Here is a 20,276-nt window from a genome sequence, read left to right on the forward strand (position 1 = left end):
AAATTATGTATCTGATAAAGGACTTGTTTCCAGAATACATAAAAACTCTCAAAACTCAGTAGGATGAAAGACAATCCAATTTCAAAACGGGCCAAAAGTGTCTCTATGCTTTATAGAACTTTTTCCATTCATTTATGCTTAGCCCTTCTGAATTACTTTGTTTTAGGTATGTTTCCTATATACTGCAGTTGAATTCTGCTTTGTGAGTCAAGGAGACTCTCACTGTTAGGACTACTATGTTTGGTCTCTTATCTGTATTAGGAAAGATAGTCCTTCCGAGGACATGATCGATGATTCTTGCACACTCTTGTTGACCACAAAACTACCCATCTTTTGACATTGAGTACTTTCTGAACTGGTCATATCGGCAACTAACTATGTCAAGGTAACCACAATGTGACAATGCTTTAAGTACTTGCTCTCCATTGAGGTCTGCCTTGTTTGCGGCTTGCTACAGACGACGCTCAGCATTCTCCTCCTGGTCTTCTCAGCTATGGCAAAACTCACTGCAGGTGTAGTCTCCACCCAGCTCCATCACATTGCTCTGTGGGACTTGGAGATAAAGAAATCCAGTACAACAATGCTGATGCTCTTGTTTGCAGTGCTGTAATAAACTGTTTTGCTCTAATACATTTAATCACATGTACTTTCAGCATTTATGGAGGTGTAAGAAGTTAATTCCTTGCCTCTAATGTAAGACTGGGGCTCTTCCCAGACACTATCATATTTTTAAATTATGTGAATTTTGTTATATTTATTTCTTTCTCTATAAAATAGGTAATCTTTGTTCTTTTGTTAAAATTTTTTTCTGAAGGTGCCTGTGTGGCTAAGTCGGTGAAGCATCTGACTCTTGGTTTCAGCTCGGGTCATGATCTATTTCTTTTTGCAGTTCTATCAGTTTTTGCCTCATACGCTGTGATGATGTTGTTAGGTGCATATATATTAAAGACTATTATGTCTTCTCAGAGAATTGGCAGTTTTATCAACATGTGATGTTCCTTGTAAGCCCTGGTCATTTTCCTTGGTCAGAAGTCTTCGTCTTAAATTAATAAAGTCCTGGTTTCTTTTGATTAGTGTTAGCATGGTTTATCTTCCTCCATACCTTCACTTTTAATCTATCAGGGTCCTTATATATCAAATGAGTTTCTTGTAGAAAACACAGAGTCTGAGTCTTGTTTTTTCATCCACTTTGACAGTCCTGCCTGGATTGGTGTATTTAGTCCATTCACATTTAAAGTGATTACTGATATACTGGATTAATATTTGCATATTTGTTACTGTATTCTTTGCATTGCTTTTGTCCTGTCTTCCATTTTCCTGCCTTCTCTCATTTTAATGGAACATTTTACACAATTCTACTTTTTCTCTTGTCTTAGCACATCAATTATACTTAAAATATTTTTAGCAATTGCCCTAGAGTTTGCAATATACACTTACAATTAACCCAACTTCACTTTCAAATAAAGAATGTTCTAGAAAATTGAAAAATACAATTCTTGGTAAAAGCAACAAAGAAGCAAACTAATGAAAACACTAACTTAAAAAGACAGATGCAACCCCATGTTCACTGCATCATTATTTATAATGGTCCAGACATGAAAGCAACCTAAGTGTCCATCAGTGTATGAATGGATAAAGAAAAGATGGTATAGGGGTGCCTAGGTGGCCCAGTTAGCTGTGTCCGACTTCGGCTCAGGTCATGATCTCATGGTTTGTGAGTTTGAGCCCCGCATCAGGCTCTGTGCTGACAGCTTAGAGCCTGGAGCCTGCTTTGGATTCTGTGTTTCCCTCTCTCTCTGCCTCTCCTCTGTCTCCCTCTCTCTCAAAATAAATAAACATTAACAAAAAAATAATAAGAAAAGGTAGTATATATATATATATATATATATATATATATATATATATTATTCATCCAAAAAATGAATGGAATTTGCCATTTGCAACAATGAGGATGGACCCTGAAGACATTATTTTAAGTGAAATAAGTCAGAGAGAAAAAGAAAGACAAATACCATATGATTTCACCTATATGTGTAACCTATAAACAATAACAACAGGGGTGCCTGGGTGGCTCAGTTGGCCAAGTGTCTGACTTTAGCTTGGTCATGATCTTGTAGTTTTTGAGTTTAACCCCTGCGTTGGGCTATCTGCTGTCAGTCCAGAGCCTGCTTTGGATCCTCTGTCCCCCCATCTCTCTGCCCCTCCCCCACTCATGAGCATGCCCTCTCTCTTTCAAAAATAAATAAACATAAAAAATACAATAACCAAAACAAGCTCATGGATACAGAGAACAGATTGGTAGTTGCCAGTGGCAGGGAATGTGAAGTGGGAAAAATGGGTGAAGAGTGTCAAAAGGTACAAACTTACAGTTTTAAAACAAAGAAGTCATGGGGATATAATGTACAGTATGGTGACTATAGTTAATAATACTGTATTGCGTATTAAAAGTTCTCGTCACAAGTAAAAAAAAATTTGTTAACCCTGGTGACAGATAACTAGATTTACTGCGGTGATCATTTGACAATATACACAAACATCAAATCATTTTGTTGTACACCTGAAACTAATAAAATATATGTCAACTATAACTCAATTAAAAAAAATCATATTGAGGGGCACCTTGCTGGCTCATTCAGAAGAGCATGTGACTTTTGGTCTCGGGGTCATGAGTTCAAACCCCATGTTGAGTGTACAGATTACTTAAATAAGTAAAACTTTAAAAAATCATATTGAAATAGTTGTCAATATATTGAAAAACAAATCTGTGTTATAGAAATATATGTGCTTATTTATTAATACATAAATAAGATCAAGTATCTTGACTTCAAAGTATTGATGTACATAAATGTTATTTAGAGACATCTAAATATAATATGTGCTGGGGGAAGGGGCACAACTGGGTGGATCAATTGGTTAAGCCTCTGACTCTTGATTTCAGCTCAGGTCTTGATCTCAGGATAGTGAGTTCAAGCCCTGCATTGGGCCCCTTACTAAGTGTGGAGGCTATTAAAAAAAAAAAAAAAAAAGTTATGGGGGAAAAAAGAAGTTAACTAATAGCTAAATAACCTAAAAAGTAAATTAAGGAAAATAGGGAATCAGAAATGTTAACATAGACCTATAACCACATAAAACTTATCTTAAGTCTCAAAGGGTCATAGTCAACTGGGTTGAATTTTCAACCGAATAGATATTTAATTTCTCCAAAATCAATCCGTGCATACACATCAACCAATAACAAAGTTAAGTATATTTTCTGGTAGACTAAAACAATTTGTTTCTAATTTTTTCTTTTCTTTTTTTTTTTGAGGGCGTGTGTGCACATGCACACACGGAGCAGGGAAGCGCAGAGGAGGAGAGAGAATCTTAAGCAGGCTACATTCCCAAAGACATGGAGCTAGATCTCAGGACCATGAGCTCATGACCTCAGCTGAAATCAAAAGTCGGATATTTAACCAACTAGCCACCCAGGCACCCCATCAGTTTTTTTGTTTTTAAATTAGGCTAACATCACCATCTGATATGGGAAAGCTAGAATGTGGTATTACTTTCTGATATTTTGCATTATCATATTTAAGAGTTAGTTAAATTAAAGCAAGTTATAAACCTTAATAGATTCCAGGGATTATCTTAAAGCAGTGAAAAGTAAAAATACATAACGGTCTTCAGAACTTAAAACACTTTCTCCAACATACTCAAAACCATAGACAGCTTACAAGGGCTGTAAGTTTAGATGGAATACAAATCAAGAAAATTCTACTATAACTTACTTTGTTTATAACTGATATCAAAAGTGGGCAAATAATCTTGGTAAAAAGCGTGGGTCAAGTAAAGTGAGATGTAATCATCATAGTTTTCCTTAAAGTCTTACACAAGATATTGCACTAAAAAAATCCTAACCAATATCTTTATCAGTAAAATGTGAATGAAGATTTGCCCAATAAATCAAGATGTTTACTACTTTATTTCTTTCTGTAATCTGCAACACAAAGAAGTTCATGGACAACAGTACTATCTACTTTGTAGAATTACTGTCAGGGTTATACTGACTGAACCATTTCTGCCTTCTCCAGTAACTTCAAGAACTAAAAAGATGCTCATTCCTTTGACTCCCAACTTGACTATTCTAGCAAGGTACTTTATATGTCATCTTCCCGTAAAAGAACTAACATTCTCTAAAATTTAACAGTATTTCTATTCTCTCTAAAAGGTGTAAGATATACTTGGAGGAGTATTTGCTTACTTTAAAAAAGATGAAGTATTGAAGGTAAGCAAGAAATGTGGATAAACAGCAGACCGCATTTTCTTTTTTTTTTAATTTTTTTTCAACGTTTTTTATTTATTTTTTGGGACAGAGAGAGACAGAGCATGAACGGGGGAGGGGCAGAGAGAGAGGGAGACACAGAATCGGAAACAGGCTCCAGGCTCCGAGCCATCAGCCCAGAGCCCGACGCGGGGCTCGAACTCACGGACCGCGAGATCGTGACCTGGCTGAAGTCGGACGCTTAACCAACTGCGCCACCCAGGCGCCCCGAGACCGCATTTTCAAATATAAAAGTACACACTACATCCTCTTAGAAAATTAATGGTACTAAAAGCATGTGGAATTCTTTAGTTCAGATTATATGTAATCTTGAATGAGTCCTATAATATCCTCACTTTTCTACCTATGAAAAAGTCTATTTAATTTCAAATATCATGCCACATCACCAAAAAAGGTAGAGAGACTTTTAGACCAAAGAGTTTTATTTACAGAAAGGTCATGGAGAATTAACAAAATTTTATGAACACAATTTTGTTAGCAATAATAAACAGAAACAGCATGGTTTAATATATATCACTTGTTATATAATACATATTAAGATATAGTTTTCATGCTACACTTATCCATTAGTTTCTGTTCCAATTTTTAAATCTAGAAATAAGGCAGTACACATGGAACAGATTTACTACATGCTTTTAAATTACGATTCCTTCTATATCAGATATTGTCAATTTTAAAGCCATCTACAAATTAAATGGCCTTTCCATTATAATTGCTAAATTTCGAGATATAAGCTCCAAATGGAACTCAAAATACATAAAATAAACTGTCACAAATTCAAAAGGAAAACATTACAGTAACAGTATCATAAATTAACAAAGAATACTGCAGAAGTAAGATACATCAAAAGTTTATTATGATTAAGTCTAGAATGTTTTTTACTTGCATTCTTTTCCATCGAGTTGAAAACACCAAGGTACTAATTGAATGTGAAAGGACCATTTATAAATTGTAGGTGGCATGTGTCATTTTATGGATGAAAGGAAGAGGGACTATGTGCTTTGATTTGCAAATAATGTTCTTTGTTCAAGTAATCCTCAGTGTTTCCATTATCCTTGAATGACAAGATTCATTAAGTACTGTGTGAAAAAAGAGACCATCCTTTTACTGATGGAAGGCTTCTAATCTTATTTGGGTTGGATCTTCTGGATGTCTCAAGGCAATTCCATTACGCAGGAGCAGCTCAATATATGGTGGCCAAAAAGAATCACTAATTTTGACATATGGATCATGTGGAACATCAAATAATCTATTTAAAAGAATCTAGAAAAAAATACCGTTCATAATACCTTAGTAAAAAACTGATACAGCTATAATAAAACATTAAAAATTTGTTTACCAAAGAATGTTGATCTCTTTTCTCTTTGAATAATTGCTTGTCATAATTTCCATGAATTAACTTAAATAAGCGATTTTCTTCCTTTTTAAAAAAACTACATATTAATAAATGGAAACATGTTTAAAACTGTGTACAGATTTCTGCAACTATGTGGAAAGAATCCTTAAACTCACATATGTAGTTCAGATAGAATACAGAGGTGCCAACTAAAGATTCCATCAATGTAAAAGCATAGGGTTTCACTGTGCAAATAATAAATAACATCATAAAATTTTTTTTAAAGTAATAATCTTAAGAATATGATTAAGGACTAGTCTCTAACTATGTTCTTTTTTAAAAATGACAATATTCTTTCTAGTAATGGATAGAAAACAAAGTATCTTATAGTAAAGATAAATTAATAAAAATTGATTTAATAAAATTTGGTATGTTTAAGAACTAAAGCAGTATTTTCTGTTTCAAGCCTGTGTTTAATTGTTTAGAAATCACTAATTAAAAGAAATCTTGAAGACAAAACAACTACACAAAATGCTTACCTCTAACATTTCATGCAGTGTTATCAGCTGTGCAGTTGATTCTTGAATGTTTGTCTTTGACAGAAATGTGAATAACAAAGAATTAACATCTCAGTTCTACCAGTGGCAGAATATTAAACTATATTTATTACGAAATTTTTAAAAATTAGTATTTCTTACCTGCAATGGTACAAGGTATACCAAAACCAAATATTTAGAATTAGGTGATATTAAAAGAATTCTGAAAGTAAACAATCTGCTTGTACTACACAGTCACGTTCATAAAAACAAAGTTCAAACAACCTCTAAGAAAGTGAATTACTAGAAGGTACAATTCAGACTACCTATAAATAAATAATGGATAAATTATATTTTTTTACATATACTCATGTAAAACACAGTCTAATTTTTGAGGCTTCCAATCAAAATATCTCAAACAAATGGCATTCCAAACCCTATTTATACAGCTTCGGGACAGGAAACTTACTTCCCAGGGAGCCTTGTTCAACTTTCTATAGTTCTTGACAGTTCTTAATGTTAACTCAATTCATTGCTTCTTTTTCCCTTGGAATGATAGAGAATAAATCCCATTCCAATGCAATCCAAGATTCCTCAAATATTTGAAGATGGGTATTATAAGCCCCAAGTCTTGGCCATATTAATTGTCATTAGTTCCTTCAATTATTTTTCATAATCTGTAGACTTGCAGCCCCTCAATATCATAGTTGCTCTCTAAATGTGCTCTAATTTATCTTTTTTTCTTTTTCAAAGCAGTCTCCATATGATACAAGTGTGACTCAAACACCAAAGATGAAAAGGAAGACTCACTTTCATACTTGTATAGATGCTGGAATTTTATTAAGTTTATTCATTACCTTTTAGATATCAATTTTGCCCTGCTGACCTCTCAGCATACCATCATCTAAAATGTCTAAGCCTCTTTCTTACATCTAGCTGAGATATGTCTCCTTCATTCTTTAATGTTTCAAACCCAAGAAAGATATTTTATGTCCCTCACTAAATATTTTATTTGGCCCAGTTCTAGTCAGCTGAAAAATATAGTCCTAATTCTATCATTCAATATATTTACTATCTAGGACAACATCTAAAGGGGTTCTGCTAGAAATCTCCCTTCAAGATAATACTAATCCTAATCAGCAGCTTTTGAGTTCAGACATTTAATTAAATGCAAAGTCATCTACCACAGTGACAGCTTGTACTTTCCTGATACCAGTCAAAGATTACCTTGGAGTCCTTATAAAGTCTTACATAACTACAAATATTTTAAAGAAATAGTGAAAATGAATGTGATTGAGTAAAGATAGTAAAGCTAGACCTCAAAATCTCCTGACCTCTAATACCTTATTAAATGAAAGAGTGGTTTAGAAAAGCAGCATTCACTAGTGAGGAAAGAAACAGAATTAAAGAACTGATACAGAAATAAATAGCAAAAAAGCACAGATTGAGACAATCAAAGAAAAAGCAAAGGAAAAATATAATGAAAGCAGAGCAGAAAAAAAAAACTTTCAACATAAGGATATGAAAAATAATATAAACCATAATAAAATAAAGTTTCCACTAAATGAAATGTGACCTAAATTTGCCCCTAAAAACAATGTCATCTATGGGGCGCCTGAGTGGCTTGGTCGGTTAAGCGTCCGACTTCGGCTCAGGTCATGATCTCACGGTCTGTGGGTTCAAGCCCCACGTCGGGCTCTGTGCTGACAGCTCAGAGCCTGGAGCCTGTTTCAGATTCTGTGTCTCCCTCTCTCTGCCCCTCCCCTGTTCATGCTCTGTCTCTCTCTGTCTCAAAAATAAATAAACGTTAAAAAAAAAATTAAAAAAAAAACAAACAATGTCATCTTCAAAACAAAAATGATACTGAATGATCAACACTGTAAGGTATCTGTTAAATTACTGAAGGTCAAAGATAAAGAACTCTTCAGACAAATACTCAGAAGCAGAAAGATATCTACAGGCTGGCCTAGCTATCTATAGGATGGCCCAGCACATCCTATTTCGGAAGAATGGAACAATCCCTACCAGGTCTTGAGATTTTTTTTTTTAATGTGCCAAAAATATCCTTTGCATATAAAGGCAAACCAAGCATTTTTATCAGTCAAGAATCCAAAAAATAAAATGCCCAGGAATTCTGCTTGAACAAATTACTTCTCAAAGAAACCAATCAAATCAATTAGTTTAACTTAAAAACTCAAAAATAAATGGTCAAAGATGATAAGCATTGAATCCAATACAATGTGAACACGAAACACATATATAAATAATGTTATGAGACAGAATAAAAATGTTATAAACCTGCCAAAGTTAAAAAAAATAACAAATTGTAATGGTGTTATAGGAAGAATGCTAATTTCTTCATCTTTAATAGCAGGGAGTGAGTGAATACTGCCTAAAATTGAAAGATGAACATTTTTTAGGTCTTTTAATCTTTTATAATGTTATTCATAATTTGTTTTTTCTCTATATTAGGGACCTCTCCAGAACTAAAATAACTTGAGGCACAAAAATATTTATCTGAGTTAACATTTCTATCAATTTAAGTAAAATTACATCTTATGCTTATTTTTTTAAGTTTATTTAAATTTATTTTGAGAGAGAGAGTGTGCACACACGTGTGTGTGCACAAGCTGGGGAGGGGTGCAGAGAGAGGGAGAGGGAGAATCCCAAGCAGGCTCCACATTGTCAGTGTGGAGCCCAATGCAGGGCTTGAACTCACAAACCATGAGATCATGACCTGAGCTAAAATCAATAGTTGGATGCTTAACGGACTGAGTCACCCAGGTACCCCATCTAATACTTATTTTATATTGGTCTATACAAAACTACATTGATCTGAACATCTATCAATCCATTTATGCTTCTATATATGTATGTGTTTATGAAGATGTCTCAAATGATGTTCACCTCATGTTAACAATACGGTGGAGGGATTCAGGGTTTTTTTCTTTCTTTTTTGTACATTTTTGAATGACAAAACACAGTGTTATGGGCTGCATTGTTTCTCTCAAAATTCACATGTTCAAGTCCCAACCTCCTTGGTGACTACATTTGGAAATGGAGGTAAGTGAAGTTAAATGTGGCCATAAGGGTGGGACCCTAATCCAACTGGAATGGTGTCTTTATATGAAGAGAAAGAGATACCAGAGAGCTCTCTCTACACTCGAAAAGAGAAAAGGCCATGTGAAGACACAGCAAGAGATGGCTGTCCAGAGCCAGGGAAGAAGGCCTCAGCAGAAACCAACTCAGATGGCATTTTGATCTTGGACTTCTAGCCTCCAGAAAAGTGAGAAAATATATTTCCTTTGTTTAAACCATCTAATCTATGGTATTTTTCTCTAGCAGCTTAAGCTAACTCATATATCCCGTATTACTGCTTGACAGACAAAGGGAGAGAAAAAAAAAAATGAGTACTCTATCATTTTGTAACATGTAGTAATGGTCCATATACTTCATTTTAAAAATGTGAGTTTATCAAATGTAACTTAAACCCATAATGGCTTCTGTGATCAATGATTCCTTTCAGAATCCTTTAACTCTGGTTCTACTGGTAGAGAAGCTTGACAGATTAAAGAAAATGGTGAAAACAAAACAAGACTGGAATCAGAAAATGTGAGTTATTCTATGATTATGATCATTAAGAGGTAAGGAATCATGAACTTAATGAAATGGTTAACAGAAGGCTGTCAACAATTCTAGAAATGAACAAAGTATACAAATAACAATGGGTAGAATGGGAAACACATAGTTACAATGAAGAAGGGGAAGAATAAGGATAAAAAACACAGATTATAAGAAAACAAAGAAAACTTCCTCTTCTTTTCCTAATATAGTCACAGTCATTCAACAGATACAAATTCATGGGGGTTCCAGGGTGGCTGTCAGTTGATCATCCAACTTTGACTCAGGTCATAATCTCACAGTTCATAGTTCGAGCCCCACATCTGGCTTGCTGCTGTCAGCTCAGAGCCTGTTTCAGATCCTCTATCTCCCTCTCTCTGCCCCTCTCCCACTTATGCTTGTTCTCTATCTCAAAAATTAAAAAACATTTATAAAAACAAACAAATAAATAAGAACTCAGAAGATACTAGAATACATAAGCAAGATAATAGACCTACAAAAATGAATTCAACACATAAACGAGCTCAGAGTGCAGGGTGGGTGAAAAGAGAGATAGATATAAATGATTACTACAAAATCATGTGATAATGCTAATAAAATGACACATAAACTGCATTTAATACTTCACACAAGTATTAAAGGATGATGTTTGAAGTGACTTAAGTAAGAATTTGCTATCTTCATCAGATAGGAAATGTTTTGTAAGCAGAAGGAACAGAACGTATAAGACACAAAAAGGTCATTGCATACTTGCTGGAACTACAGGGTACAGTTGAATGGATTCATGCAAGAGATAAATAAAGAATGGTTAGAAAGGAGGCTAAAGAGACAGGCAAAATCCCGAATATAAATTCATTACTCTAAGGAGTTTATAGACTTCTAGAAGGGAACTATCAGTTTTATGTTAAAAAATAATTAAAATATATATTTTAGAAAAATCATTCTGGTGCCAGTTTCAATGCCTTCCCCACTTCCACAAGCTCTCTTTATTTATAGTATACACTGTTTTTGAAAAAGGAATTAAAGTAGTTATTCCCAATCTTCTGTCACCAAATGAAATATTTATTTGCTTTTGTGAAAAAGGTCTGTTACATAGTAACTACTAGTTAAATAGTTAAATAGTCAAGAACTATTGTTAAATAGTTAAATTTGACTAGTTAAATAGTCAAGAACTCACATTAACTAACAGATATCTTTTGATTTTAAATGTTTCGTATGCTCATCATGGAAAATTTTGAAAAGAGTAAAAATAAAAACAAATCTCACCTAAAATCCTAGCCTCCATACAGAAGCACTATTACATTTTTTAGTACAAATTAGACTCATAAAATTTAATTAGCTGTTTTTTTGTTTTGTTTTGTTTTTTTAAACTTTTTTAATGTTTATTTATTTTTGAGACAGAGAGAGACAGAGCATGAACGGGGGAGGGGCAGAGAGACAGGGAGACACAGAATCGGAAGCAGGCTCCAGGCTCTGAGCCGTCAGCCCAGAGCCCAACGCGGGGCTCGAATTCACTGACCGTGAGATCGTGACCTGAGCTGAAGTGAGACGCTTAACTGACTGAGCCACCCAGGCGCCCCAAAGCCCGCTAATTAGCTGTTTTTTTAATCAATTTAATAATATATTGTGAGCATTTTAATAACTCTTTTGGTAGTTCAATATGTTATTTTTAAAAGGTATATTTTCCCCCACTATATGGATATAATATTAAAAAATGTATTGGGGCGCCTGGGTGGCTCAGTCGGTTAAGTGTCCGACTTCAGCTCAGGTCACGATCTCACAGTCTGTGAGTTCAGGCCCCGCGTAGGGCTCTGTGCTGACAGCTCGGAGCCTGGAGCCTGTTTCAGATTCTGTGTCTCCCTCTCTCTCTGCCCCTCCCCTGCTCATGCTCTGTCTCTCTCTGTCTCAAAAATAAATAAAAATCATTAAAAAAAAGAAAAAAAAAAGAAAACAAATGTATTTAATCTTATTTTATTGAACAACTAGGTTGCTTCTAATTTTTCAAAAAGTATTATAATGTGATGATGGAAGATTTCTTTACATGTATCTGTGTGTCTTTGAAAAGTATAATAAACTACAAAAATTTATCAGAAAATTTACATTTGAACCTATGTGAAACAATCTCATATATAAATAGCTACATGAATTTGTTCTCTAAAACTTACCTTTTTCTTTTTCTTTTTAACATTTCTATCAGGCAGAGGAAAATGATCTTCCAGAAATTCACCCAAGGTAATCAAGAGCTTTTCCTTATATTCTTTTATATCATGCATTTTAGTGTTCAGCTCATCTAAGATTCTAATGGGTTTTTTAAAAATTAAGAGAAATATTTTACTGATAAAATACATAAAATAATGAGTATATGTAACTGGTTACTCATAAAGTTGATCAAACACTTTGTTCAAACTTCATTTGTTCAAACCAAGTAACTAGCTTTATGAAAGTAAAATTCTCTAACATATAAGGAAACTACAGATCAAGTCATTAATAAAAGGCCATGTAACTAACAGTTGGCAAAAGTTAAAGTAAAACTCGCAATTTCTAATAAAATTTCCCCTATTTTCATCTATGTATTTCATGTTAACATTTAAAAAACTTTTTCCTATTTCAAAAACCTAGAATACAAAATTAATACCTTGATTCAGAAATTGTCACAACCTGATTTTTCAATTCACTGTGCACTACATTAAGAGATTCCAATATCTGTTGTTGTTCCTCCAACCACTGTTGCTCCCTTTAAACATGGAAAAACAAAACCAACAATAGCCAAATAAAACATTAATGCCAATTCAACATATATCTGTAACTAAAGGCAATTATAATATAAATATACCTTTCCAAGTCTTCCTTTAACTTTTCATTCTTTGACTGAAGAGTAGAGAGTACCAATTCAAGATCATGTCTCAATTTTTGGAACTAGAACAAAACAATTCAAATTAATTACTTAGTCTGTAATCCCATAAACAGTTATATTTATGAATGAGAGTGAAATTTACATTATTTGTTTAGGGTAAATACTCAAAAATCAAGAGCAAAAGACCACCAGAAAGTCTTTGAAAGGAAAAAAAACAGCAGATACTAAGTTCTTTGTAATATTTCATTTGTTAAATTCAAAAATATAAGAAGGGGTTTTGAGTAATAAATTTGAAATTCACACCAAAATCCAATTAAATGATTAAGTTTTCAGTAATCAGGGAGATTAGGTGTCTTTTCTAAGAAGACTATACAAAACAAACATGAATGATTATCATTCATTTAACAAATATTTATTGATCATTGACTACCAGGCATAGTTGAGAGAGTCAAGGATTCAAAGATGAACAAACAGGAGAATCCAAACAAGCAAATATATAACTGCAGAGAGCAATCAGTATCATAAAAAAAAAAAAAAAAAAAAAAAGTCAAAATAGGAACACAGAAATGAGGAGCAGGAATGGCTCTTTTAGGTAATATGATAGGGAGAGACCTCTCTGATCAGGTTAAGAGTATCACAGCAGATAAAGACAAGAGATATGACACTGACAATATCTAGCAAAAGAATGTTCCACACAGAAAGATTGTAGGTACAAAGGCAATGAGGCAAGAATATGTGTGAGGTATTTGAGGCACACCAAAAGAACTCTGTGTTGCTACAGCATATTACAAGAACATCTGGATTTTTTTTCTAGTATCTTTTTGTTTTTTTAACATATTAGCTAGTATTCCACTTTCTTGATGTCAAGCGTTTACCTGAGCTTTTTATACATCTAAATCAGTGACAATTTAAAGTTGTCTATTATAGGGGCATCTGGGTGGCTTAGTCAGTTGAGCATCCAACTTTGGCTCAGGTCATATCCCTCAGTTTGTGAGTTCAAGCCCCACATCAGGCTCACTGCTATCGGCATGGAGCCCACTTCGGATCCTCTATCCTCCTTTCTCTCTGCCTCTCCCACTCCCACTATCTCTCCCAAAAATAAAATAAAAATGTAAACAAACAAATAAATAAATAAAATAAAGATGTCTATTATAAACCTTAGCGAAACCACAAAAAGGGGAGAAATAACCAAATAAATCAATAGTGTAAATAAAATGGTTTTATTTTTAAAAATACACAATTCAAGAAATTGGAAAGAGAGGAAAACAGGAACAGAGAAAAGGTAATACACATAGGAAAGAAAAATGCAAGTACAAAGATTTCAAAGCAACCACACTGATATTACGTTAAATATGATCTAACAATAGAATTAAATTAAAAATAAATAAGAGAAAAGTAATAGGAAATATTTGCAAATGTTTGAATACTAAAAACACACTTCTAAATCATCCATGAATCAAAAAAGTAATAATCTGTAAGAATATAAGAAATTATTATGAATTATTTGAAAATAAAAACAAAATAAAAATTTCTGGGGTGAAACAAAAGCAGTACTCAAATGAGAATTTACAGAACTAAAAGCCTATATGAGAAAAATGAAAGCTCTCAAATTAATGACAACTTCTACCATAAGAAAGAGAGCAAATAAAATCAAAAGTAAACTGAAGAAAAAATAATGATTAAAAAAACCTTAAATCAATGATATAGAAAAACAAAAAGAAAACTGAGGGAAAAAAATCAAAGAAACCCAAAGTTGGTATTTTGAGAAGGTCAACAAAATCACCCACGCAAATTACAAGAGAAAAAAGAACAAAAATTATTAACATTAGTTACAAGAGAGGTGACATTACTATAAACATTAAAATGGTAATGGGGAAATATTGAACAAATTTAATAAACTGGACAAATTAGATGAGATGTACAAGTTCTTTAAAAGACACAAACTATACCACTCATTCAGAGAAAAACAGAAAACCTGATGAGTCATAAAAAACCTAAATTTGTGGCTAAACATTTTCCCACAAAGAAACTCCAGTTCCAAATGGCTTTACCTGTGAATTCTAACAAACATTTAAAGTAATAAAAATACTGATTCTGTATAAACTCTTTTGAAGAAAGAATACTTCTCAACTCATTCTATTAGGCTTGATATGAAAGCCTAACAAAGATGTCACAAGAAAAGTAAACCACAGACTGGTATCTCTCATTAACATAGATACAAAAACCTTAATAAAATTTTAGCAAATGAAGTCCGTCAATAAATTAAAAAACATTATTACACAGTGGGTTTTTCCTAGGAATGCATGGCTAATTAACCAGTTAATACCAATTAAAAAAATCAATGTACTGAGTCAATTAATTCAATATAGCCACAGGATATAAAATTAATATACAGAAATCTGTTGAATTTCTATACACTAATAATGAGGTAGCCGAAAGAAATTAAGAAAACAATCCCATTTATAACTGCACCAAAAAGAATAAAATACTAGTAATAAACTTAACCAATGAGGCCAACCAAAGATCTATATTCTGAAAACTATAAAACACTGATGAAAAAAAATTGGAAAAGACACAAATAAACGGAAAGATACTTCATGCTAATGGACAGGAAGACCAATATTGTTAAAATGTCTATACTACCCGAAGCAATCTGCAGATTTTATGCAATCCCCGTCAAAATGCCACCAACAGTTTTCACAGAATTAGAACAAATGATCCTAAAATTTGTACAGAACCCCCCAAAAACCTTAAATAGCCAAAGCAATTTTGAAAAAGAACAAAAGCTGGCGATATCACAATCCCAGATTTCAAAAAATACTACAAATCTGTGGTAACCAAAACAGTATGGTACTGGCACAAAAACTGATAGAAATCAATGGAACAGAATAGAGTCCAGAAATGAATCCATACTTTCATGGTCAATTAATCTATGACAAAGGAGGCAAAAATATACAATGGGAAAAAGACCATTTCTCCAACAAATCGTGTTGGGAAAACTGGAAAGCTACATGCAAAAGAATGAAATTGAACCACATTCTTATACCATACACAAAAACAAATTCAAAATAGATTAAAGACCTTAATGTGAGACTTAAAACCATAAAATTTCTAAAAGAAAACACAGGTAAGTAATTTCTTTGACATGAGCCATAGAATTATTTTTCTAGACATGTCTCCTCTGGCAAGGGAACAAAAACAAAATTAGGGGCGCCTAGGTGGCTCAGTTGGTTAAGCGTCGGCTTCGGCTCAGGTCACGATCTCACGATTCGTGGGTTTGAGCCCTGGGTTGGGCTCGGTGGTGACAGCTGAGTCTGGAGCCTACTTGGGATTCTGTCTCCCTCCCCCGCTTGTGCTCTGTTCTCTCTCTCTCAAAAATAAATAAACATTAAAAAAATTAAAAATAAATAAGTAAATAAACATTAAAAAAAACAAAAAACAAAATTAAACTCTTGGGACCACACCAAAATAAAAAGTTTTGCACAAAGAAACCATCAACAAAACAAAAAGGCAACCTACTGAATGGGAGAAGATATTTGCCAATGATATATCTGATAAGGGGTTCAAATCTAACTATGTAAAGAACTTATACAACACAATGTCAACAAAAATAAATAATCCAATTAAAACTGAGCAGAGGACCTGAATAATCATTTTTCCAAAAAGGACATACAGATAGCCAACAGACACATGAAAAGATGCTCAATATCACTAATCATCAGGGAAATGCAAATTAAAACAATTCACTACACACCTGTCAGAATGGCTAAAATCAAAAACACAAGAAATAACAAATGTTGGTAAGGATGTGGAGAAAAAGAAACCCTTATGCACTATTGGTAGGAATGCAAATTGATGCAGCCACTGTGGGAAACAGTATGGAAATTCCTCAAAAAATTAAAATTACAATTTCCACATAATCCAGTAATTCCACTACTGGGTATTTACCTAAAGAAAACAAAAACATTAATTTGAAAAGACACATGCATCCCTATGTTTACTGTAGCATTATTTACAATAGCCAAGAAATGAAAACAACTCAAGTGCCCTTCAATAGACAATTGGATAAAAAAGATACGGGGCGCCTGTGTGGCTCAGTCAGTTAAGCATCAGACTTCAGCTCAGGTCATGATCTCATGGTTTGTGGGTTCAAGCCCCATGTTGGGTTCTGTGCTGACAGTTCAGAGCCTGGAGCCTGCTTCAGATTCTGTGTCTCCCTCCCTCTCTGCCCCTCCCTCACTCATGCTCTGTCTCTGTCTATCTCTCTCAAAAATAAATAAACATCAAAAAATTTAAAAACAAAAACCAAAAAAGACATGGTACAATCTATACTATGGACTATTAGTCATAAACAAAGAATGACATCTTCCCATTCGTAACAACATGGATGGATCTAGAGGTATACTGCTAAGTAAAATAAGTCAAATGGAGAAAGACTATACCATATGATTTCACTCATACGTGGAATTTAAGAAACAAAGGAACAAAGGAAAAAAAAGGATATAGATAACAAATATAGATAACATATTGGGTTTCCAGAGGGGAGGTGGATGGAAGGATAGGGAAAACAGATAAAAGGGATTAAGGGTACACTTATTTTGATAAGCCCTAAGAAATGTATAGAATTGTTGAATCATTATATTGTATACATGAAACTAATATAATACCCTATGCTTAAATCAATGTAATTTATTATATCAATAGACTAAAAAAATTCATCTTCCCTATGAATTCAGAAAAAATAAATGACAAAATTCAATAATAATTTATGATTTTAGAAAAGACTTTATAACTTTTAACAGAAGGTAATTTCCGGGGCACCTGGGTGGTTCAGTCTTTTAAATGTCCAACTCACTGTCATGAGATCAGACCCTGAGTCGGGCTTTGTGCTGACCACTGGGTCTGCTTAAGATTCTTTCTCCCTCTCCCTCTGCCCCTTCCAAGTTCATGCTAACATGCACAAACGTGTTCTCTCTCTCTCTCTCTCTCTCTCTCAAAAAAAAAAAAAAAAAAAAAGAAGGTAATTTCTGCAAGGGCACCTATGAAAAACCTACTGCTAATACCACACTTAATGATGAAAAAGAGAATGCTAGCCACTAAGGTCAGGAACAAGGCAAAAATGTCCATTCCTACCACTTTTGTTATATTACTGTACGTCCTAGAGCAGTACAGTAAGCCAAGGAAAACATAAAAGGCATACAGATGGAAAGGAATAAATACACATGCCTCTGATCTCAGATGACATGACTAGCTATGTAGGAAATCTCAGAGCACCTACAAAAAGGCTACTAGAATAAATGGGTTTATCATACTCACTAATAGAAGACCAATATATAAATATTAATTTGTATGTACCAGCAATAAATAATTGACAATTGAAAAAAGAATACCAGTTTAATAGCACTAAAAATACAAAATTCTAAAGGGATGAATTTGACAAAAATACATAAGACCTGCACATCTCTGTTACAATTTATTAAATTGTTTTTAAAAATTATGAATTGGGATGGGGCACCTGGGTGGCTCAGTTGGTTGAGTGTCCGACTTCGGCTCAGGTCATGATCTCGCAGTTTGTGAGTTCGAGCCCCACATTGGGCTCTGTACTGCCAGCTCGGAGCCTAGAGCCTGCTTCGGATTCTGTGTCTCCCTCTCTCTCTGCCCCTTCCCTGCTCACGCTCTGTCTCTCTCTGTCTCTCAATAATAAATAAACATTAAAAAATAATTTTTTTTAATTAAAAAAAAATCATGAATTGGGACACCTGGCTGGCTCAGTCGGTAGTGCATGAGACTCTTGATCCTGGGGTCATGAGTTCAAGCCTTCTATTGAAGGAGAGTTGCTTAAAAAAAATTAAAATAAAAAAAAATCAAGAATTAATATTGAAATTTGTCACATTCTTTCTGAATTCATGAGATGATTAAAAGTCTTTTTTTCTTTTTTAGCTTTTAATATAGTGAATTATAAAACACTGATGATATAAATCTTAAAAATATAAACAAATGGAGACCTAAATAAATGCATAGATCATACAGGGCTCCTGGATCTGAATTGAGACTCAGTATGCTAAAGATGTCAATGCTCCTCAAATTAAACTACAGAATCAGGGAAATCTCAGTCAAAATTATGGGACAGAATGACCAGCCAACTCTAATATATAGGAAAATATAAAACAGTTCTGATAAAGAACAAAGATAGAAAATCACTCCCATTTTATTTCAAGATTTATTATAAATCTTAAGTAAATAAAACAATGTTGTCTTCAAAAAATTTTTATTTATTTATTTTGAGAAAGAGAGAGAGCACACAAGTGGGGAAAAGGGGCAGAGGGAAAGAGAGAATCTCATGCAGGCTCCCTGTTCAGGGTGGAGCCCAATGTTGGGCTCGATCCCACGACCCTGGGATCCTGACCTAAGTCGAAATCAAAACCTGAACTGACACTCAACTGACCGACCCAAGCACCCCTAAAACAATGTGGTATTGACCTAAAGACAGAAGACACACAGAAAAAAAAGAAGAGAAATAACCACAGAATGAATAAATGTGGAGTCTAGAAACAGATCCACATATATGCCATCAATTAATTAATTTTCAATAAACATGCAAAGGAAATTCAAAAAAGAAAATATAATTTTCTTAACAATTTGTTCCAGAACACCCACAATTAGTATTCATATGAAAGAAAATACAACTTTATCAGTAACCAATTCCATATAAAAACATGAATACAAAATGGATCATAAATGTGAAACTTAAAAAATTTTAAAGAAAACATTCAAAAAAAATGTTTGTGACCTTAAGTTGGGCAAATTTTTTTTAAGATTTTATTTTTGGGGCCCATGGGTGGATCACTCAGTTAAGCATCTGACTCTTGATTTTGGCTCAGGTCATGATCTCATGGTCGTGGGATCAAGCCTTGTGTTGGGCTCTGCATCGTGACCATGGAGCCTGCTTTGCATTCTCTCTCTCTCTCCCTCTCTCTCTCTTTCAAAAAAAATAAACAGACTTAAAAAGAAAAAAAAAAAAGATTTTATTTTTTAAGTAATCTCTACACCCAACATGGGGCTTGAACTCACAACCTCAACACCAAGAGTCACATACTTTTCTTATTGAGCCAGACAGGTGCCGTTGTGCAAATATTTCTTATATTTATTTAAGCACAAACCTTAAAAAGAAAAAAAAAACTGATAAAATGGAGGTAATCAAAGTATGCCTGTCTTCAGGATAGGCCCCTGGTGGACTCCTGAAGGATGACCTCTGAGGTCTTGTAATATTATACCTGATAAAAGTGTTTATGTAGGGGTGTCTGGTTGGTTCAGTCAGTAGAGCATGTGACCCTTGATGTCAGGGTCATGAGTTCAAGCCCCACTTGGGAATGGAGCCTATTTTTTAAAAAAAGGGTTTATGTATGCCTGGGACCTTAGGTCACTTGGTACCAGTTTTATTAGAGTCTATTCTAATCATATGATTTATGGTGGTCTAAAGGGCTGAAGCCCAAGTAGCTGAAGTCAGTCAAGGAAGCCCCACATGCATAGTGACTGACTCCGGATAAAAAACCCTGGACAACAAAGCTTAGGTGAACTTCCCTGTTTGACCACACTTTGCACATTTTG

The 20,276-nt window shown here is 34.0% G+C and overlaps 1 protein-coding gene across 6 annotated transcripts in view; it reads right to left on the minus strand.

The window, feature by feature from the left end:
• CENPK (centromere protein K) overlaps positions 1-20,276 on the minus strand; it is a 58,640-nt gene that overhangs the window by 17,469 nt on the left and 20,895 nt on the right. For 3 of the 6 annotated variants that reach the window (XM_019834916.3, XM_045061384.1, XM_045061382.1), the window contains 5 exons: positions 12,648-12,730; positions 12,450-12,548; positions 11,980-12,112; positions 6,197-6,250; positions 4,723-5,584 (listed from right to left, as the gene is read on the minus strand). In XM_019834916.3, coding sequence (XP_019690475.1) covers positions 5,426-5,584; positions 6,197-6,250; positions 11,980-12,112; positions 12,450-12,548; positions 12,648-12,730 — 528 coding nt within the window. In that variant the 3' untranslated portion in view covers positions 4,723-5,425. Of the gene's footprint in view, positions 1-4,722; positions 5,585-6,196; positions 6,251-11,979; positions 12,113-12,449; positions 12,549-12,647; positions 12,731-20,276 lie in introns of those variants that run through there. The other 3 variants (XM_023257048.2, XM_045061399.1, XR_006600550.1) reach the window with 1 other exon arrangement.

The sequence above is a fragment of the Felis catus genome, chromosome A1 (assembly GCF_018350175.1).
Source record: "Felis catus isolate Fca126 chromosome A1, F.catus_Fca126_mat1.0, whole genome shotgun sequence".
Classification (NCBI taxonomy): domain Eukaryota; kingdom Metazoa; phylum Chordata; class Mammalia; order Carnivora; family Felidae; genus Felis; species Felis catus.